Below are 19,489 nucleotides of genomic sequence, written 5' to 3' on the forward strand. Positions count from 1 at the left end.
TTCTTAACCCTCTGGAGTCTAAGGGTATTTTCTCGATTTTTAGATGTTTTCTTAAATCACCTTTTAAATGTATTTCTTCTAACATGTAACAAATGTTCAGGACAATCTCTGGTCTTGCTATATATGCATATTGCTCACCTTAGAGCACTGTTTGATGAGATAAGTAGCTCAAAAGCTTAAAATATGAAATCCGATTTTTGGAAAATCTTCAAAACTCTTGTGAAAACACAAATTTACTCATGTGATCGAATTGTTTTGGTGTTTTAGATTTGGTTACCAAAGTCCTAGGATCATAAAAGCAGTGCAATATTTGAATTACACTGTATATAAATGTGTTATTCATGTCTAAAATGAAAAACATTAAATTCAAATTTTGAGTAAAATAGGTGTTTATCACTCTACTTTCACCACATCAGGGACTGAGATACATCAGGACTGAATATTGACTTCATATTACATACTAAGGTTCATGTGATGTGTACAAATACAAATTGAGCATTCAACCTTTTTTTCAACCAACAATTTATTATAAATATGTTTTTTTCAACCAACTATTTATATAAATATAAGAAACTGGAAAATCTAACTATTTACAATATTGAACATCAGAACTTTCAACCAACTATTCCTTATAAATGTCAAGACAGTGTCAAGGTCTTTGTCTGTCTTCCAAGACAGTGGGTCTGGCTGCTGTGAAGATGGGGGTGATGGTGCATGGGCTGCTGTGTAGGTGGGGTGTACAAGTGCTATACGAGACCTCCACGAGACCTCCTTGCTGGCTGGGTTGAAGGTGATGGCTGTGGTGGAGCCTTTGTGCTGAGGTGTATCTTGACCTGGTGGCAGCCGCAGATGGAGGTGGAGGCAGCTGTCGTGATGCTGGTCTGCTGGTTGAAGGTGGTGGAGCCCTTGAGCCACAGTAGATCTTGACCTGGGGGCCGGCACAGATGGATGTTGTGGCTGCTGGATAAACGCCGCCTGTGTAGGACAATAATTACAACTAATTTCATTGAAATAAAGTTCAAGTAAAATGTTGCTCAAGCACAAATAACAATGCACACATACAAATACAGTTTGGGAGGTTGCAGAAGGAGTCTCTCTCGATCTCTCTCTCTCTCTCTCACACACACACACACACACACACACACACACACACACACACACACACACACACACACACACACACACACACACACACACACACACACACACACACACACACACACACACACGCACACACACACACTAGGGTTGCCAACCATCCCGTATTAGCCGGGACGTCCCGTATTTGAGCCAAAAGGGGCGTGTCCCGTACGGGACTTTGTTTGTCCCGGACTCCCGTGTAAAGGGAAAAATAAAATATATGTTTCTGTTTGCGCGCAATGCAGTGTGTCTGGCTGCGTGCCTGTGTGTTTGTGTGCTGTATCCGAAGGGCACTAGGACCGCTCAGTTGACAGGGCAGGCACAATGCTCGCACGTGTGTGTGTGAGATTTTCTCCGGTGGGCCGCGGGCGCGGCATCACTGTTTGTGTGGTCGTGTGGGAAAATGAGCGCTGCCGGTGGAGGAGGTGATAATGAAAGAGGAGAAGAGAGAGAGGATGTGGTTCTGGGCCCTGGCCCTTCTAAAAAGAAAAGACTTGTGTCTTACAACAAACAGTGGAAGAAAAACACAGTTGGGTAAAGCCTGTGAGTGGAGATCTGTCTCGGGTCTTCTGCGTGTGTGTGTGTGTGTGTGTGTGTGTGTGTGTGTGTGTGTGTGTGTGTGTGTATGTGTGTGTGTGTGTGTGTGTGAGAGAGAGTCAGTCAGCTGATTGATGGGAAAATGCTGGGGAAATGGTTGGTTGAAGGATAACATTAAGTCTAATAATGATGTACCGTGCATGTTCACATCATGTATACTTTGCATTACTTAATACCATTTTTAAATATTTATTTTTTTAACATTTTGGACAAAATAGCCAATTGTACATCGAGGTGCCCAGATGTCCCTAGTGTCCACCTATCCGATTTTAACATGCTGATGTACAATGTGATGTAGTAGCCTAATGCAGCTGTAAGACCATTGTGTTTGTATTGTGTTATAGGTATGCATAGTTTTCTATGCATTTTGAGGGTTTTGGGGGGTTTGACCCCTCGAACCCTAGGGGGCTGGCTCCCCCAAAAGAATTAAATAACATAACCCTAACACCGAAATAAAGTAACAAAAAAAAGTAACTAAATCCGCCAGAAACCCGAAAATCTTCGCGCGCTCGCGTTTTTCCATTTCTGGAAGTTGGCAACCCTAACACACACACACACACACACACACACACACACACACACACACACACACACACACACACACACACACACACAGGTATTTCCAGTTACTTTACATTCAGTATAAAATCACAGACACACATATACATAGGCTACATCTGATTACAAAGTCTCATCTGTACAGGACGGTAAAATAATAACAGGCACACATATAAATAAATCTATGACAAAGTCTCATCTGTACAGAACAGTATGATAAAATAATCGATGGCAAAAACATGTCACTGTAAATGTCTCCGTTGTGGGACGAATAAATGATTAATTTAATCCTCTACACATGTAATCTCACTTTTACACACCAAAATAACGTTAACACAGAGTAAACGTTTGCTAATGGAGAGTCTATTTTGTCCCAATAAAAAGTTCATGACTATCGATAAAAAATATATATCAATAAACCTATTGTTAATTTTCGCGGTATTCCCCACACATTGCCAGTACACTATTACTGTAATATTTACACTTACCCAAGTCCAAATGGATCCTTGTTGTTGTCTTTGTATTCTTCTTCTTCAGAAGAGTCGAAGACTTCAGGTTCTGAGGCTCTATCTTCACTGCTGCTAGCGAAACAAATCTCTAGCGAAGTCGGCAACTGTAAAGTTTTTTTTAGCCATTTTATCTGTCTCTCTCTCTCTCCTCAAAGAGGTAAAGTGATGGGAGACACGTGGTTTATGTTTTTTTTACTTGGCCCTTAGTGATTTCTCGATGTCCATGGGTCATTTCAGACCATGATGGCTGCCGGCCGAGATTTCCTTGACGGACACACAAATCCACCAATCCCACACAGTGTAAAGTCAAGCTGCTTTGAGCGGCCATATTGGCTGCTGTACCCTGGTTACAGTCTCACAGGAGATACCGCTGGAAAGCTACTCATTCTAATTCTTACTAGATACAACGATGGAGGATTAAAATATAACACATGCATTTCAGCGTGTCACATTAACTATCGCGGGCCGCCAGAAACATTTCTGAGGGCCGCCATTGGCCCGCGGGCCGCACTTTGAGAACCCCTGCACTAGAAGGTCTCATGGTAGTCAGTTGTCATCTTCTGAAGAACCTACATGTCTGTTTAAATGTATGACAATCCAGTCATATTTGTATAGATTGTTCAATCTGGAAAAAAGTGGTGGACTAAATCAACCAGTGGCCACTAGCATGACTAAAAATCTGGTATGTTAGAGTGACCGTTCACTGCCGGATGTCTGTGCAAATGAAAACGTCTTAAGATGTTCCATGCAATAGCTTAGAGACACTTATAGGTTTGATTTCATGTACAGTGATCAAAATTGAAGTGCTCAGGCTCCTCATTGTCGAAACAATACGGCCATTCACTCATTATCAGGCTAATTTAGCACAATTATCAAGTAACATGACATACTTGTGTAGGTTTATTTAAAGAATATATACACAAAAGGTTCAGGCGAGGTGAACATTTAAATGGGAAAAAAACTTACAGTTGAGTATACAAAAACTGTCTTGATTCAAAACAGACATTTTGAAGTACATAAATAGTCAATTACATAACAAGAATACTGCATAACCCTCTTTATACGTGACCTGTTTAGTTGGGATTGCCAAAACAGAAGCACCTAGCTCACACACACACACACACACACACACACACACACACACACACACACACACACACACACACACACACACACACACACACACACACACACACACACACACACACACACACACACACACACACACACACACGCACGCACGCACACACACACACTACATTCAGTGAGCTGTTTCTATTTTTGAATTCCCTGCCCACACTCATTAAAAAAACAGAGCATGCTAAAACAGATGCTGGACTGATTCATGTTAATTTATGTCGGGTTGTCAAAGCTAAATCTATTGGTATTCAGCCGAAGGACTCAGAATATAAAACGCTTCAAAATGGGTTGCTGTTTGGGTAAATGTAACGCCTATCATGAGCTATAACATGCATTAGCATCCGCTGTCTCTTATGTGTCCTTTATCTGAAAGAATTTGAAGATTCATTTCAGGTTTGCTAAGAGGTTAGGCGTGTTTAGCATTCCTTTGTAAATGAAATAGACATTGGCTAGCTTGTTGGATGTTAACATAAAGACTGTTGACGTAAGACATCATTATTTTTACCGCAGGAGGTCTGACGATGCTCGTTATAAAAGAGACTAAGGACCCCAGAAATATTATTATGTCTAATTTTCTTCAGCTATTCTAACGACATTTCCAACTGAAATCTTGAAAATCCAATCTTATATTCAAAGCATTTATTGATTTTAGCATTCCATTACCTTTTCAAAAACATTTTCTGTTTGTTGCAAATGTATAAGAACTGAAAAGACTGCATTTTAAAGTAACAAACTTAACAAAAAAACATCTTGACAGGGATATTGTATGCAAGCCCCTTCTTATAAAGCTAAACAAATTACACACAATGACATGCTGTGTAAAACAAGATAACTTGTATATAAAGTGAGTGGAACAAGGGGGAACCAAATGGATTTTTCATCTGAAAATACGTTTGTTCTTAAGTGTAATCCAGGCGTTGCAAGGCAAACAGAGCAGAACTTCAGGTATAACAACACACAAGCAAAACCTAAAAAGAATCCGAACTAATGAGGGGATCCAGTGCAGGTGTACAGGAGTTTCAGGTGGTTGGAAGGCTTATGGTGAACCGGTGGAACTAATAAGGCCAGGACAAACAATCCAACAGGCTGGAAAACACACAAAGACAGGAAGTACAAAAAACATGGTACACAAGGAGAAAACCTTTCAAAATAAAACCGGAAAACAAACTTAAAACTGGGCTCATCACGGCAGGAGCACTTAAAGGTGGGGTAGGTAATTTTGGAGAAACCAGCTCGAGATCGCTAGAATTTGAAAATACACAGCCGGAAAAAATCTGCCACTTCCTTACAGAGCCCCTCCTCCAACACACACGAACGTGCACATGACCAATGAGGGCACGAGATAAGTTTGAGCACAGATGGAAGGCTGACAGGCAGGTAGGCCATCCAGTTACTTTAGCCGGGCCGGCTCAGATGATTGGTTGTGCTTTTTACAGTACTACGGCTTCCACAGATGCCATTTTTTTATGGATTTTTCGTCAAAGCACTTCAGATATTCATTGCTATCGGGATGTTAAGAGCATTCCATGGAATATAACAAAAAGTGTATTTCGAGCCGGTTTCTCAAACGTACCTACCCCACCTTTAAAGATGGATACAGTAAATCAACAACCTTTTGCTTTATTTCGAGCTTAACCCATGTTGAGGCATTATGACACTGAACTTAAAAAACTCACACAGAAATAACTTCTTCTGGGAAAATGATTGTGTAAAGCGTTTAGAGGGAAAATTCAGTCTCATCCGTTCCCTAATATCTTCTCATATATTCACTTGTGAATGATCTATCCTGAATATGTATGTATGTCTGCATGTGTGTAGGTGTTAAAGGTCCCATGTCATGGCCATTTCTACTGATCATAATTCCATTGTTGAGGTCTACTAGAATAGATTGACATTGTTCAATGTTCCAAAATGACATTGGTTTCTCATACAGCATCTCTGTATAGTATGTGTATTCACTCTCTGTCCTAAACGGCTTGTTGGAGCTCCTGCCCCCCCCCCCTCCCTATGAGCCCACTGTGCTCTGATTGGTCAGCTCGCCCACTCTGTTCTGATGAGTCCACCACCGTTACAGCGGAACATCAGTGATTATGTGTTACAATGGCGTTAACAACCAGAAAATGACACCAGCGATGACAAACAGATGAGAATGCTGCGTGGGGTCTGGGTGCCGTGTTGGCGGGACGTTTCCGTGGCTCGCTGCTCCGCCCTGTGGGGCTCGAGGAGCGGACAGTGTGAGCTGTATTACTGGTGTCGTTTCCTGGTTGCTGCGTGGGGTCAGCGACACATCGCGAAACTCAGCCTGAGCACCATGGACGTGGGAAGGGGGGGTGCTGAGGGGGCTGCAGCACCCCCATCTGCGAGGCTCCACTAGCACCCGCACCCCCAAACGCAGCGCACCTACAGTGTAAGTGCGCCACAGTTTCGCCGCTGAGAGAGTGTGTGTGTGTGTGTGTGTGTGTGTGTGTGTGTGTGTGTGTGTGTGTGTGTGTGTGTGTGTGTGTGTGTGTGTGTGTGTGTGTGTGTGTGAGGAGCTCCACGGATTGGTCCATTTGGGTCGTCGTTACGTCACTTGGTTCCCGGGAGAAAAAAATGGAAAAAGAAAAATCTCCAACGAGGCGTTCTGGGGCAGCATAGACAGGTCTTTTCTGTATTATAGTTTTACTCGCTACAGGGTGTACTTTGAGGGTTTGTGACTTTGCAGACCGTTTACATGCAGAAAAAGCTACATAACACACAAGGGGACGGGTAATAACCAGAAAAGCATGACATGGGACCTTTAAGAGAAGGCAATAGGAAACAAAGCAAATGTAGTAGTATTTTAAGTTTTACAGGCAGTTGAAGCTCTTTTTAAGTCCCATCACATGGTTATTTCATTTAGTTGCAACCTGAGACCAAGATTTTACCCATCACTGTGTTTTACTGAGGAGTGCATCAAGCTGCAGAAGTAAATGGATGTTAGCTTTCACACAGTAATACCAGAGGAGTTGCAGTATTTGTTGTTGGTCAGTGACCCTGATATCGCCACTAACGGTGAAGCTAAAAGAGCTCTCTTGCGCTCTCGAGGGCCATTTGTATAGCACTAAAGCAGACACAAACACACACACAGGTTCTGTCAGACACTCTCCAGTAGCCGTGTCTTATCTGAGGCCATTAGCAGCAGCACTGGGCTACAACAGGGCCTCAGATCCTCAGATCCAGGCTAATGGCTTATTTATGTTTCTTTAAAAGATCCTTAAGTCCTGAGGGAACCTGGCTAACGGGATATGTCACTTTATCTATCTCACACACACACACACACACACACACACACACACACACACACACACACACACACACACACACACACACACACACACACACACACACACACACACACACACACACACACACACACACCGAGAAAGAACTACATGACAAAGTGGTGAGAGAAATCATAGCGTTCTTTTTTATTTATTATAGACTCCCAGCTTAGTTTTGATGATTTCTGAATTATTGGCATGAAGACTGACAATTCATTTAGCGAATGCATCAACAAAGCTGGTGTCATGGAGAGCTGCTGTGATCGCCCTCCGTATAATGTGCGCTACACAGGGCGTATTCTTATATGATAGTATTCTTGCTGTCGTTATCATATTGCAAGCACTACCTGTTCCTACGTTGGTGATCTTGTGCACTCACACTCCTGTGCAACTTCAAGAAACTGGCTATAAAATGCTTCAGCCGAATGCCTTTCCTCCATTTTCATCACACCTAAGAAACGAGAGCAGTTTCCATTTTGGCGTGGTAGAAATCTGGGCTGGAATTACAGGACAAAGTCTGGGTCAAATTTTGGAATGTGATTCACTTTTTTCCTAGCCCTAATATTTCTAAAAAACTTTCGGTCTGCATATTGGTGATGTGCAGACAGAAAGTATTCCGACACAACAACAAGTCTACTGTATGTCTCACGCTCACATACACATGCAGTCTTATTATCAGCTTGAGGCTTTTATGCCGTTTCTTAAGAGATTGAGTTAACCTCACTCACCCTCTGACACAGTCTGACAGAATTAATAATTCTCCGACTTGATTTCTTCAGACAAGACTGTAAACACATCCACACAAGGCTAGCACCAACGACAAAATGCTATTGAATTCCCCAGGGTCATTTCAAGCATCAAGCTGATGCTATTGAGCGGAAAGCAAAGGAAAATAAAAAAGCAGAAAGCTTGGTTGCCTCCATTTTGCCTGACATGTAGTCTGTTCGCAAGCCAACTTTTGGTATCATTTCTGATATTTAAAAATGTTCTTAATGTCTTGCCACACCAGAAAGGAAGCATTAATTGAATTTATCAACTTTGCCCCAGGAGTTTGAGCTGATGGCAATCTGTTTGACCAACAGCAAATTGACTTGACACAGCTGAGCTTTGCAGGAACAAAGGAAAATCCGAAATGGAAGAAGCTTTTTAGCTGTGTGGCATTATTTACTTTTTTAAACCTTATCTGTCCACTGCCGTACAAGAAATAAACACTTTCAGGCAGTTATGAAGCAGCAATCAATAAAACAAATACTACTTTTGAGTAAACTTGGGAATTTGTTGACCTATTAACAATTGAGCTGACAAGCTTGCTAAGTGACAGTCAGTGGCGGCTCCAGAGTATTTTCGTTGGGTAATCTATGGTAGGGCTAACCCATACAGTGGTGGGGCTCAAGTCAGGATTTGCAATGTAATTACATACACGCTCCCCTTGACAGTGAAACGCGTGAGGTTTAGATTACTTCCCTGTCTCAATCGAAATTGAACTGTATGAAATAAAAAGGCACATTTGTCTTGTAGTAAATAAAAAGGGCGACCTGGAGCCAATCCTGCAATTTCCCCACAAGTGAAAGAGTTGACATGCTGAAAACCCAACCCCTGCAGGGGGGTCTGGGGGGATTCTCCCCCAGGAGATTTTTTGAAATACTAACATAAAATACACATTCTGGTACTCTCTTGAGAAGAAAAAAATCTATTACTACACGACATACTTAAAAAAAATGAATGCCATTTTAGTTTTGTGTTACTTTCTTCTGAAAGCTGAACCTGCTGCTCCTCACAGAGAGAAGAGGGAAGAGGCTGTGAATTAGTTTACATTGTGAATAAGGGTGGATAGCCCCCATTGTTTGTATGTCAAAATGAAAGACAGCCCACACACCTATCAATCATCAAACCGTGGGGTCTTATTTCGATTTCTATCAACACGTAATGTTGTATCCATGGATGTATAAAGAGAAGTTCTACCGCAAAATGATTCTCCGTCGGGACTGCGTGTGGCAGCAACACCACGCCGTTATCGTGATTCTGATTAGCCAGAAGACATTAGCAAAGATGTTTTATTGAGAAGACGATCACTACGTGACAAACGTTTTCAAAACCGTTTCTAGTCTTCGGCATTTCCAGACAAGTGGCTGCTGAAATCAATCTTACTAGCTGCTGTCTGTGCAATTTACTCGGCGCGAGTTGGCGGACTTTTTTTTGCTTACTTTAACATCATTTTTTATGGTGGGGCTAAGCCATTTCTTGGTATGGCTGTAGCCTACCCCAGCCATACCCTGGAGCCGCCACTGGTGACAGTTAAGAAGCACTTAGCAAGATTGTTAACTCCAGTGTTGTAGTCAAGTCACCAATTCACGAGTCCAAGTCACTCTCGAGTCACCACTCTACGAGTCCGAGTCCAAGTCCGAGTCACCAAGGGAGAGTCGTGGTCGAGTCCGAGTCTAAGTCCGAGTCACCCAAGGAGTGTCCGAGTCGAGTCCGAGTCATCATTACCTGTGTTCGAGTCCGAGTCCAAGTCCGAGTCACCCAAGGAGTGTCCGAGTCCGAGTCATCATTACCTATGTTCAAGTCCGAGTCCAAGTCCGAGTCACCTAAGAAGAGTCTAAGTGAAGTCCGAGTCACAAGTCTTCATGTATTAACCTTCGTGGATATATGTGTTGAAATGTAGCTGCTCCTCTACATTGCTTTTATCCTGTCATGTTATACTAATCTGTCTATTGAACTGATGTGAAGCGAGTTTGGCTACAATTATTGTAATAGGTGCTATACAAATATAAAGCTTATTACTAATATTAATATTATTATTATTATTATTATTATTATTATTATTCTAAATGACCTTTAATATGTCTAACTATATTTAAAATGAGTGATTATATTTGTATGCCAATATTTTCCTATGGTAAAGTTTTCGTTTTGCACTTTGATAGTAATAAGATCGGGACTCTTATTTTGAAGGAACTTTTAGTTAAATCGATTTAGCCCCAGAAAACACATGGCTACTTAGCATGCAAAATGACATCATTCTGCATGTTAAGTAGCCATGTGCTTTCGTGTTATGGCTGAATCTTTATTTATTGATTAGATCACGTTACTCTGATGATAGTGTTCAAGACAGCTATGTCTGAACTCGATCCTTAGAGTAATGTGTTACGGAGCCTTCTCTTCAATATTGTTTCCACATAACGAGCATTTTTGCGCTGCTCTTTTCCAATGTGGAAGCAGAATGTGTGAAAGCATACAGCACGATGCGGGGTGTGTCTCTAGATATCTCTAGACTGGAATAGCAGGGCCCTGGCGCATGCCAGGATAGAGGACACTCCAGAGAAAACTTGCTCGAGTCCGAGTCCAAGTCAGAGCGTCAATGTACAAGTCGAGTCCGAGTCATCGTGGGGGGGAAAATTCACGAGTCCGAGTCCAAGTCAGCTACGCGAGAATTCACGAGTCCAAGTCCGAGTCGTGTCAATCAGTGCGAGTTGAGTCACGAGTCCCGAAAATCGGCACTCGAGTCCGAGTCCAGGACTCGAGTACTCCATCTCTGGAACTCAGATAGCCTTTTGTACCTTTAATAAAACATCTTAAATGAATGAAATGATGAACAGTTCTTAGAACAACATGTAAATTGGGACAGGACAGAAAAAAATGCTTGGGGAACTATTGTGACTTGTGCTAGCAGCGTAAGTTTCCTACTAAACTATTGCAGTGGGCCAGCATGCACAATAGCAGAGCTATAGGCTACATATGGAATTAAGTTTTCATAATTTGTTCATGTTTATTGTTGTTATGATCTGTGATTACAACCCCACACAATTGAACAAAGCAGTCATTTAATTTGACAACATTTCTATTAATAGAATATATTATTAATCAATATATTAATTTTTACAGCCCAATATAAGCAAATAAAACCCTTTGTCTTTAGACCCTTTCAACATTAACAAGAACAAACTTGGAAAGTAGGCTACACCGAAAAATCTATTAACATTTTGTTTAAAAGCTGGGAGCTATAAATTACCATTGTGCCCATTGTTGTTCTACAAAATATACATTACTGTGACATGATTTACATTTAATGAGTGGACATGCAGGTTACTTATTCAGTGGTTTTCATTGGTTTGTCACCACTTGATTCCAGTATATATTCTAAATTGGAAATGTGGGGGAAACTTCTGAAGCAATTGGAAACAGGACTCTGATACCTCATTCACACCAACGGTGTTTCCGGGCCGGTTCGGAGCTGGAGCTTGAAAAGGTTTTCCTGTTCACAACGCAGCGGAGCAGCATCTTAGCTCCGGAATCCGGTTCATTTCAAGCACCAACACATTTAAGAGAGATAGCAGCAATACCCAAGACCTATGCCATGGGAAAGGAGACAGTGAGAGGAGAAAATGATGAACTGTGTCAAAGGTTGAATACCTAAGCAAATTATTCCCCAACAGGAAACATAGAAGAAAAGCATTCTATCTCCATATGGAAGACATTTTCTTAAGATTTTTTAAATCCACTGGATTTAGCTCAAGATATACATTGGCTCCTCTCCCAATAGCCTATTCATTGTGTTTAAAGCTTCAAGCTTTGGACATTAGCAATAAGAAACAAGTGTGCAAATACAATTGACATTTTACAACAATGGTGTCTAAATTCAGCTTTTTGGGACCAATTTTTATTGGTGAATGATGCCGTGAAAAGCCAAAGTCGATGGAAAGTTCATTCCCATTCTACAAGCCTTGACAGGACCCTCATAGAACTAATATAGGGTCAATAAAGAATTAGGTAATTTAGACTTTTTTTAGGCACAATGGAACAGTATGTTATTGGCTCTCATATTAAAAACAAAAAACTTAGAGTTGATCTTATTAGGAAAACAATCTACATGATTGTTGTCCTAATAAGATCAACTCTAAGTTTTTTGATTTACTCTGTTTGAATTCTAACCTCATCCTCTTTCTCTCTTTCCCTCTTTATTTCATCCCTGACGTGGTCCAGTGGGTCGGAACGGTAGTGACGGGGAGTGGAAGCCAAAGAGGATCCACCAATTCCCTGAAGACACCACCATCACCATGACCACACGCACACACACACACACACACACACACACACACACACACACACACACACACACACACACACACACACACACACCACACACACACACACACACACACACACACACACACACACACACACACACACACACACACACACACACACACACACCACACACACAGGGCCTCAAGTTGGTAGAACTATAGGGATGGACTTGAAGATAGTCCAATTGAAATGTGGAAACATACAGTACAACGTTTGACTAACTAACATCTACAGTAGGAACGTCATTTCTACTCACACTGCTGTGTCAATAGATTAAACAAGGCTAAAGTGTGCTAGGACTGCTGCGAAAGCTAACCAACGCTACTTAGTTCCTTTTGTATTTTCACAACCAAAAATCACTTAACTACATTCCAACTGTACTACTACTGTACTTTCATTTGTTACTTTAAGTTGTGACTCACAATTTAAACATGTTGAGATTATCTAACAGGTCCAGCGTTATTATTATTTTGAATAAACTGCAGTAAATGGACCAAAATCTTTAATTTATATGCCAATGTGTGAGATTTAACTTGTGCTTTGTGTGATCATAGATGCAGTAAGAGTTAGACATAATTAGAAATGACTAAGAGTGCACTTTCTGTTAAGATCGACACATGTTCAGCTCTTGTGAACAATAGTTTGGCCAACATTCAAACTTATCATGCATTGCCTAAACTCAAGAAATGAACAATGAAGATTCTTAGTATAAGACTTAGTTTTACCTCTATGGGCGACTTTCTCACAGAACACTTCCTTCAAAGATAAATTGAAGAGGATTTTCACCAAGAACGGGAAATGTAGCTTACAGAGGGAACATAACATGTGTTATTAACTGCATGTTAAATTGTCATTATTTGTTAACAGGGTGTGGTCAAAATAAAGGACAAGGTTTTGGTGGTGGCAGTAATAGGGGCATGTTCTGGAAGTGCTCATGATTCTCGCTGTATGATAATGCAAGAGGATATTACTGTGGAAAAAACCAACAAAACAAAGACAATGTAAATGCTTGTAGGCACAAGCAGAAAAACATCACACTATCAAACGCCACCAAGCCCTCATGTCCATCGTACAATAAATGATTTCCCTAAAGACAGACGCTGGCAGCCTGAGCATACATCGGTTCATAAATAATGAACAACCATTTTCTCTGTAAAGCCTCCTGGATGATCCAACTCAGACAATTAAACAACCCTAAACCTAACCCTAACCCAACAACTTTTCTTAAATAACCAAACTCAGAATAAAACATCAACATCAAGCCTCAACTAATTGTAATTAACAACATTACTTTTCTAGGGTTACAATGTAGATGTATACATTTGTTACTTCCAAACCTGTATAATTGTATATTTGGACTTATTATATATTATAATAATATCATATATATTATTTTCAATGGTAGGGGGAAGATTTTATTTGAGCTCTGTTTTGGGTTTCCACCAACTTTTAAGCAGAATGTCTGTCTCAAAATGGCTCACTATGCTCATTAGATAGTCACTAGCTTTGTCAGCTGTGTGTTGTTCACTGGGTAGTATATAGTGGGTAGATAGGGGATTAAGAGAAAAGTTAAACCCTAAACCTAAACTGTCCATTATAAACAGTTTACAGACTAGCTTCCCCGTTAAAATGTTACCTTAGATTTCGAGGTTTAAAGTGTTAGCTTCTCTGATAGTCTGTTTGTTACTTCAGCCCACATGACTACTTTAGATATTGGGAATTACTCTGGTGACTTAACTGATAGATATGATGGACAAATCTAAGGAACTAACACCAAGTTAAAGAAAAAAGTGAAAATTCCCTGATTGATTGCAAATGGTGCCCGTCGACTCTCTTCAGTTACTTGTTTGTTTTATGGCTAACATTATAAAACACGTGAGGAAAATACCTATTTTGACGAAAGCTTTGTACAAGTTTAAACCCCACTCAAAAATAATCCGATGACTATTTAGAATCCTGTCAAGTATTTAATTTTCATTTAAATAATTGATTGTGTTGTTTTCCATTCTGAAAAAAATACTTCCAACAGCCCTAACTGAATGGTATTGGACCTAATTCATTTAGACCACACCCTGTAGTTGTTTTAATAAGCCAGTGTTTGTTTTTTGAAAGTTCAGATTAATGCCAGTATTGTTTATGTACATATTGTACACCGTCACAAATAACAATGACAATTTATTCTGTGTTCGTAGGTATAGTGCATGGATAATTTTTCTGTAAATCATTTTTAAAATATATCTTCTGTTGTGAGATACTCATCAAATTGTTAACACAAGATATATTACGAACTTAAGGACGAATGTGTACATTGTCTATTCAGATGTTATTAATAAATATTTCTATATATAGCACGGACTGTTTTATGGGAAGTGTGAAATACGAGTGAATGTTTCAGAGAGATGGATTACACCGTCATGGCTCCACCGCTTCACATCTGCGTGAATGCCCGGCCAATAAAATCGGGCCATTATCCGGTGTAGTGATTTGTCGTACCCTAGCCTAGGTGACCTGACATGGGGTTATGATGAGCCGCCTCGAAAACCATTTCCAGACGGCTTTTTGGTACCAACAACTGGGTATTTAACTCTCCTGTCTGTGTGTCACGGCTCACACGATACAGCCTATCCCTAATCACAGTAAAGTGTGGGTGAGTGTGTGCTGCGTTCGGGTGTACCCCGGCCAATTTGTTCCCAAGATCAGAGGGTGCGTAAGGAGAGTACTAACTCCAGCACTGACTCTATGCTTTTTTCCCTTATAAGATATTTCCAGCGTCACCTCTGGGTACTGGTGAATATCCCCATGCACACACCTCACCTTCACCCACGATGCTTCAACCAATGCCCCCGGCCGAACCAAGCGCTGATGGATCATCGTCTGATTACAGCCTGTGTCCATCAGAGCCTGGTGTGTACCCCCCTGTATACATACTGGTATACGATACGTCCCCTCGGGACTGTAGGAGGACACTGGCGGTCCCGCAACCCGGACCAGCTTTCTTGAAAAACACAAGGAAAAATATAAGAAAAACAGTGTGTTCATCTGCTCTAACATAATCAGGAAACCTTAGCAGTTTTGGCTAACTTGCTCATTGATAAGAGAGCAATGCTGGTACTTTCAGTTAGCATTTCTCTTACTAACTACATTACTGTGTAGGGTTACACTTTAGGTAAAGGAAAGCCATGATTAAGCACATACCCTCTAGCCTTCCATCTCACAGTGCTGGTAAATCATGATCCTGAATGCAGTTTATGGCAACATTGGCAGCTTTTTCCAGCTATTCACTGGATTTGGGTAAATGTACACTCCATCTTTTCCCACCACACTTCTACTAAGATGTTGTGTGGTTTGCCCAACAAAACTGGTTAGTCCTCAACCTATGAACCATTTCTCTTGTAAAAGTTGAATATATTGTTTGGAAATCTGAACAACAAAGCAAACACCTAACCTTGTTTTGCTAGTCCAAGCAGCATGGATTTACCGTAAGGCACATGTGTCAAACTCAAGGCCCGGGGGCCAAATCAGGCCCTTGGTGGATTTAATTTCGGCCCGCAGGATAATTTTTTATTTCTTTTAGATCTGTCCCGCCGGTATATTGCACGCACACCTTCACTCCATCCTGAGGATCTCCTCAGCTCAGAGCCTGACCCCAAACATTGATGACCTTGCACCCAAGATGAGATGCCAAGTATCTGCTTGAACTAGCATCACAGAGCAGCACACTGACTTTCAATGGATGTTTCCTTCTGCACTTTCTTTCTTGCAACAACAGGGCAGGATTGTTTTTTTCTTTGAGGGAAATAGTTTTTTTGAAGCTGTTGTTGGCCTGTGGAAAAATGTGATCATAAGAAATGACTCTGGAAAAGCTGCAGATAGAGCCATAAGAAATCAAATAAATAAAATTGTATTTATAAAGCACATTTATATAGCACATTTAAAAGCGATTTTTGGTCGAGCCAAAGTGCTGTACATGTAAAAAACACATTACTACAATCACAATAAAAGACAATAAATTACAACAGATATATATATGCAACTGATTATTTAATGTTTAATGTTGTTTTTAATGCGCAATAATTTACGTTTTGTTAGTTCCAGGTTTAATATGTGCAATAAGTTCATTTCAATACGTTTTGCAATAAACATTGAACTAGTCCGGCCCTCGACTAGTACCCATTTTTAAATGTTGGCCCACTGTGTATTTGAGTTTGACACCGTAAGGTAATATTAGGAAGAAATCAAAAGTCAAAGTCAACTTTATTGTCAATCTTCCAGTTTGTGTGTACAGACAGAAAGATCGAAATACCGTTTCCCACAATCCCCAATATAAAAACAAGTGCCTATAAAAATATGTAAAATATGTGTGCAAATATGTATATATATACACAGTCAAAGACACATTTTTACATGTGCACACATTAATACCTAAATAACACGTTAATTACATTCATATATTGTACATTCAAAATATGCTTAAATATGTATGAAAGGTACATTTTGAATCTTATTAAGTGCTAAACAAAAGTGAAACTGAGAGACACCGACTGACATGTTCTGTTCAGTTATTTATATCATTGCCAAGGTTTTCTGTTGCTAAGATATATGCAGTATGACAAAAAAAGTTACACTGAAACTCAAGTGAGATCTTCGTCTTATTTATTGAGTTTGATAAGTATGTAGAGAAATCCCAGCATGATCCTAGACCTCAGAGGAAAGTTAATTATCATGCTGCAGATGTACGTGTAGGAACATGTACAACCTCGATTGACACCATGAATCTATTTGTGCCACAGTGGTGCCGATACGTTTTCACATTTCTTATTGCTGTGAATTATATTAATAGAATGTATAGCTTTGGAACATTTCCGGAAAAAATAACAACTTCTGCCTTCACAGCCTTCAACAGACATGCTGTGGAGGAACCTCGCTGTTTGACCTGTTATAACTCTCACACACTGTTATTATGCCCCTGTTGCATACCCTTGCCAAATCAGCGATGAGAAAAATGTTTCCCAAATAATAAATTAAGCCTTTCAACGAGATTTCCCTTGTTATCTTGTGGTTGAACATATGACAATGCAGGGAGGACAGGAACAAGACTATCGGAGCCAACACTACAGAGGAGCAGTGAAGTGGGGTCTGAGTGATGTTTGGAATAATGTTCTTTCTGAGGCCTCCTGAGTTTCAAATACAATGGGATGACACATCAATTTCACAGCGTACAAAGGCACCAGGGGAAGTGCCACCATGATGAGACTGCTATAGATAAAACCAGCCAGGCAGAATGCTGAGACAGTTTCTATGCCGATGATGACATCATTATCACTCATTTCGATTCACATTACCACAGATCACCGAAGAATCTGGGCCGCGTTTAAAAATTAAGGGGCATTAGCGAAGACAAAGTGCATGTTGGATGTAATTCAACGTATCAACAGGCGCTACACATTATCCCACAGCGAGGCGCCTTCAGGCTGCATATGGTGTCAATTTGTCCACCTGATGTAACCGTCTCGAAAGGCAATTTGCAGAAAGCAGCTGCAGAGCACTTTTTGAGAGGTTGCGTTAATCTGTGGATATCTGTTGTGATGGCTTCATAGAGCGAGACGAGCCTCATGAAATAATTTAAACGTGGCTCTTTGCTTTGTCTTTGCTATGAGATGATGATGACTCTATTTCAACTTGCTGCTGCAGCTAACCATGGCAACCACAGAAACACTAAGGGCAAACAAGGTGCTAATTTGACTGGTATTTGAGTTCTGAAAATGAAATCACTTTTCACTACAGGCATCAGAGTTCCCGTTAGCCGGTAATTACCGGACTACGACCGGTAAAATATGCTGAAGACCGGCAAATCTAAATCTCTCCGGTCAAAGTGTCCGTTCAAAATAATTTCCGTTTAGCGCAATACCACATCAGTTGCGCAACTTGCACGACTTATGTGACAGACAAAAGAGTATGTGACAGACATGAATAGTCAATTATAATGTCTAACACTTCATGTGGAGAAAGAGATGTCCTGTATGGGTTGATTGTGCGTTGATCTGTTCGTAATGCCTCGGGGTTCCGGTGGGCATGTAAACAAATGCATAATGCTGCGCTATACTTTGTGGCCTCACCCAGTTGCATAGCGACACTTATTGTTTAGGTGTCTTTTAGCAGGTAGGCTAGTATCATTAGCTAGAACTAGCTAGATCTGATCGATATGGACATAAACGCGAATGAAGTCTAATTTGACGGGAGAGCGAGATCAGAGTTGAGTAAAGTTAGAACGATATTGGCAGATTCGGATTTCACGGATCAATAACTCATGAACAAAACGTTATTCAGACACAAATGACGTCTCCTAAGTACTGTGGTAAGGTTGACAACGAACTACAATCACATGTTGATAAAACAAAAACAATATGCGCCGTCCTCCGAGCTGGACACATTACATTGGTCTCTATCCGCAGCCGGAGAAGAAACAAGTGCTCAGGGACCGTCTACAAAGTGCAACTCCGGAAAAAGAGAATACAATAATATTCAATCACTTCACTATTATACAGCTTATTACTACCAAACTCACCACACACATCAATAGTCTCCTGGTGGTCAGACTACAGCAGAGAGTTTGGAAGAATGTGCTTTTGAATAATTGTGGTGAATATTTATAGTGTCAAATCTTCAATAAATATGGTATAATCTTCAATAGCGTCACTATTATACAGTATATTTCCAAATTCTTCTTTAAAATCCAAAATCAGCCAGTGGGAGACACCCTTGTTAAAATATCTGTGCTGCAAAGAGGGAAAATGGCACACAAAGCAAATGGGACAAAATTCCGACCAGCAGCAAACAGAAGAAGAGGCAGAATTGCAAGAGCCCTGCATAAAGGAGTGAGTCAAGTATTTTACAGTAAACTTAAAAAAACACCTGTTGCTGAACTGATTTCAGGAAACATAAGCCGTAGTCTGAACAAAAATGTTCTCAAAGTGATACGTTCAGAAGTAAGAAGAGGTAAAAGAATCCATGAGGATGTTTTCATGGAGATGTACCTCACACAAATGATCATTAAGGAATGTGACTCAAATGATCGCAGGATGCCTGGGTACATACAGCATTTTCAAGTTGACCCATTTGGAGTACATATGTATTCTGAAACCGGAGTAAACATAG

At 40.6% G+C, this 19,489-nt stretch overlaps 1 protein-coding gene across 1 annotated transcript in view; it reads left to right on the forward strand.

Annotated features, from left to right (window-relative positions):
• The window catches only part of syt9b (synaptotagmin IXb), a 94,395-nt gene extending 79,712 nt beyond the window's left edge, over positions 1-14,683 (forward strand). Inside the window, exon 8 of the mRNA XM_034196878.1 lies at positions 12,230-14,683. Coding sequence (XP_034052769.1) covers positions 12,230-12,307 — 78 coding nt within the window. The 3' untranslated portion in view covers positions 12,308-14,683. The remainder of the gene's footprint in view (positions 1-12,229) is intronic.
• Positions 14,684-19,489: the final 4,806 nt, after the last annotated feature.

This window comes from Gymnodraco acuticeps, unplaced genomic scaffold (genome assembly GCF_902827175.1).
Source record: "Gymnodraco acuticeps unplaced genomic scaffold, fGymAcu1.1, whole genome shotgun sequence".
Lineage (NCBI taxonomy): Eukaryota > Metazoa > Chordata > Actinopteri > Perciformes > Bathydraconidae > Gymnodraco > Gymnodraco acuticeps.